The 3,892-nt window shown below is 35.1% G+C and overlaps 1 protein-coding gene across 2 annotated transcripts in view; it reads left to right on the plus strand.

The window, feature by feature from the left end:
- The window catches only part of Ralgps2 (Ral GEF with PH domain and SH3 binding motif 2), a 128,752-nt gene extending 125,650 nt beyond the window's left edge, over window positions 1–3,102 (plus strand). For both annotated transcript variants that reach the window (XM_010630230.2, XM_010630231.2), the window contains 2 exons: window positions 1,310–1,401; window positions 1,948–3,102. In XM_010630230.2, the coding sequence (XP_010628532.1) occupies window positions 1,310–1,401; window positions 1,948–1,977 (122 nt within the window). In that variant the 3' untranslated portion in view covers window positions 1,978–3,102. The remainder of the gene's footprint in view (window positions 1–1,309; window positions 1,402–1,947) is intronic.
- Window positions 3,103–3,892: the final 790 nt, after the last annotated feature.

A 3,892-nucleotide genomic window follows, 5' to 3' on the forward strand; every position in this document is an offset into this window, starting at 1 on the left:
TGAACTCTGGTTTGCGCTTGCAAGGCAGGCCACCAAACCACTGAGCTAAATCCCCGGCCCAAGGGTTGTTTTTTAATGTAGACTAGATGTAGAAAAGAATAATCATACCAAAATGTGTTGTTTTGAAATAGATTGATACACAGTAAGGACGTCCTGCACAACTTCTGAATTCAAAAAAGCCATAGCCTCTCAAAATGCCAAAGGCATTATTCATAAAATTGTATTTTTAGGATTTTGCTAACAAATTTTATTTTCCTTCTATTTCTCATAGCATGTAGAATAGTCAGGATTTTTATGAAATCTATACTAATGGTCTTTTTAGGAGGAAGAAGAAATGAATACATTATAGCTGTGACCAGCTTAATTGTAGATACTCTGTTATTCAGATTGACCTGTCTGCTTCTGAGTTCAGTAGGCAAAACAGTATTACCTGACTTTAAATTAAACATTGGGTGAAGAAAAATAATTGCTCTGAAAGTGATAAAGTTCTTTGTTAAAATTTTAAAAAATGTATATTCCTTAAATATAGTCTCCTGAGTTGCTGAATCCAGAAAAAAGTAGAATCCAGTTTGAATTGTGAGATAACGTAAGTTAATGAAAAAAGTGAATACGGTTCATCTTAGAGCACCCTATAATACATGAATTTTTCCCTCAGTTCATCTCCACTAATCTTGATTTTATAGCCATATAGAATATCTTTATTATGTGTCAATCTGGAATTAAAGTCAGTTTGGGAGCTACTGAATATGCAGAAGACAGATGATTTGTAATTTCCTAAAAGATAAAAAGATGTGTCCTGTGATTTTTTTTTTCCCAGAGAGTCCTCAGCAAAATTGAAAACCTGCGATAATTTTGACAGATGTCTTCTTGTAACTAAAACTGCAGCTATTATTGCTACTATCTGATTAATCTTTAAATTAAAAGCTATTGTTACATTTTACATATGTTGAAGCATTTGGCATGTAAAAATTGAGTATCAGTATCTAATTATTTAGATCATCTATGTAGTGTTAAAAACAACTATTCTGCGGTCTTACCCACGTAGACAAATCTAGAGAAGCCATAGAATTATTTTATTTAGATATTCTTTACAAGGAATTTTATTTTTTGCAAGCATGGTATAAGGCAAAAAAAATTGGCACTACACGAAAGAACTAAAATACCATTCACATATATTTTATCTGGAAAATGGAGTGCGAAATAAAATTCTGAAACAACTCATATTTAGCTAATTCTTGAATATCTGGCAGAATTATGTGGTATACTACTTAATTTTTTATTATTTTTCACTTGGTTTTGGTAATTTTAGGAAATTCATACAAGTTTCAAGCTGGCAGTAGGATGAATGCAATGCTGTGGTTTAAGCATTTGAGTGCAGCCTGCCAAAGCAACAAACAACAGGTGAGGTTTCTCTTAATTCTTGGAATAGTCCATAACTTAGCAGACTATTGAAGAGCTCCAACAAGAAGTAGTAGTTTTCTTCATGACCTAAGGAAATGGAGTTGTTTTTATTCTTTTTATGGTTTACGGCAATCGATAAGACAAGTCCCCATTTTAGTGAAGATCTAGACAGTAAACAAATGACACAGTTTTAGCTCTCCCTCAGGTGCTGAGGCTGACCTGAGTGACAGGAAGGACCCGACCACTTGAACATCAGAGAGCTGAGTGCTGAGAAAGGGAGCAAAGTGCCACATTAAACAGAAAGGCATGGTCTTTGCCCCTCCCTCCTCGCCAGATAGCAGTTCACCTGAAAGAGCTTATTACTCATCTCACTGATTTTTTTCTCTAAAATGTTTTGAAATGTAATTCATTAGTCATAATTAAAGTACCCACCACATTTCTTTTAAAATGTATTTAAGAAAGATGTGGACTTGCCCACATGACAGGGAAAGAAACATTACTTTAAAAAACACCTTGTAAACACTTAGCAACGCTTGACATTTTTAGGTTCCTACAAACTTGATGACTTTTGAGTAGAAACCTGGGGAAGAAAAGGTGAGCCCTGCTCCTGACTGAAGGGGAACCTGAAGAAAGCGCCAGCTGCAGACCATCTGTGCCAGGAAGAGCCTGAGGCACCATCTCAGCCTTGGAGTTCTGAACCAAAAAGCACTAATTTCAGGGAGTGAAGTGAGATATTCCCAGAGAACAAATTGGAGTTACAAAATAAACTGCCACGAACTATGCTTCTTATCTCTGAACTGACCTGTGGAAACCACTGCCTTAAAAGAATGAAAGGAAAACCAACATGAAACACCAAATAGTGTGTGTGAATCTTCTGGCGGTGCTGTGCTTGAAATAGATCGTAGCTAATTTGCATTTCTTTTACCTTTGTACTAATTTCAGAGGGGGGAATTATCTTTTTTAGGTACAGTTTAAAAAAGGAAAAACAATTCTTATGGATTACATCAGGAGCTGGCTTTGAACTGCAGTGAACAGATACTTAAACTTAGAAATGATACCACCAGCTTCCCCCAGCCCCCACCCCTGGCAAGGTTTGTTCTGCCTCCAGTAATGCATTCTCACTTGTTTTCTAACAGCAAGAATGTAGGAATTAGAAATGTTAATTATGTAAGTTGTGGGGGTTTGTTTTGGATGGGAGGTGTTTGTTTTGGACAAAGGGGACATCTTTTTAAACTTCTGAATTTAGTGCTGTGTGGGGAACATTATTTCCTGCAGGAGGCACAAAAGCCAAGTGTTCATAATGCCAGGCAGTTTCTTAAAGTAGGCTCCAGAAGACATGGTTGGTTGTAACTGGGCTTAAAGTTTAGCTTTACATGAATTCATTGTTGGACTACAGATCTGCCTAATAGAGAACTGTAATCCCAAGCTGAACTTTCCTGAGAAGATTTTACAGTAACTAGCCTTTTCCGTGAGTTGATTGAATTATCCCTTCTCCCCCATCACAAATGGTTTTTATCAGCAAGGGTGATAAAATTGATATTTTGCCAGGGTATTTTGTTTTATAGTGTTTAATGTGCATATTGCCAGTGTTTTTGTTGTCATTGTTACAGTTATTCACTTTTTTTGTTCAATATGAGATTCGAGATTGTATTTGTTTAAAAGATTGTTTGTTTGTGTTTTATTATAAGACAATGATTTTAAGAGGGATAAAGGTGACAGTTGGAAGTTCTGGGAATTTTAAGTATCAGACTTTTCCTCCTTACGTTACTCACCATGAACATACCAAAACATTTTTTTCTGAAAACCTACTAATAGTTCCCTTATATGGAACCATATTTTGGCAGTAGTTGACTAAGCAGTTTTGACAGAATTCTTCTATGCAATAATGCATTTAATTTCTAAAATAAATATCAAATGGAAAATTGAAAAAAGGTGAGGTACCTTAGAATTTTATAACAAAAAATTAGAATTTGAACAAGGATTCTATGTTAGCTGTTACATCCTTGTGAGGCACAAATTTTAGTAGTGACCTAAGGAGAGAAGTACTTCTTGATTGATGCCTGCTCATAGACATCTGTCTATTACTTTGGGCCACACATAAAATTTCTCACATAAATACTCTTAGGGAAATGTATACTGTATCATGTTTTGCCCTCAAGTCCACTAAAAGAAAGTACTACATGTATAATAATCAGCTAAAAATCTATCCAAAGAAATGTAATGGATTTTTCTGAGTGTTATGTTTATAAACTTAGTTTTTCTGATTGGGAAGATGTTAAAAGTTCAAATACATTTGTCATATGATACAAATTTGTTGTTTCTGGGTTTTAGTGACAGGTTGAAGAGGGAAAAATGTTGCCTGTGCTGAACGATTTTTTCAGTTAATGATCTAAGCTTAACCCACGTTGGGTACATAGACATCGTCTGCATAGCCAGCAGTGTTACTATAGAGACCTTGCACATCTTACTTTTGTTTTGTATTTTTTTTTTA

Source organism: Fukomys damarensis, unplaced genomic scaffold (assembly GCF_012274545.1).
Source record: "Fukomys damarensis isolate Sample0158 unplaced genomic scaffold, DMR_v1.0_HiC HiC_scaffold_11, whole genome shotgun sequence".
Taxonomy (NCBI): domain Eukaryota; kingdom Metazoa; phylum Chordata; class Mammalia; order Rodentia; family Bathyergidae; genus Fukomys; species Fukomys damarensis.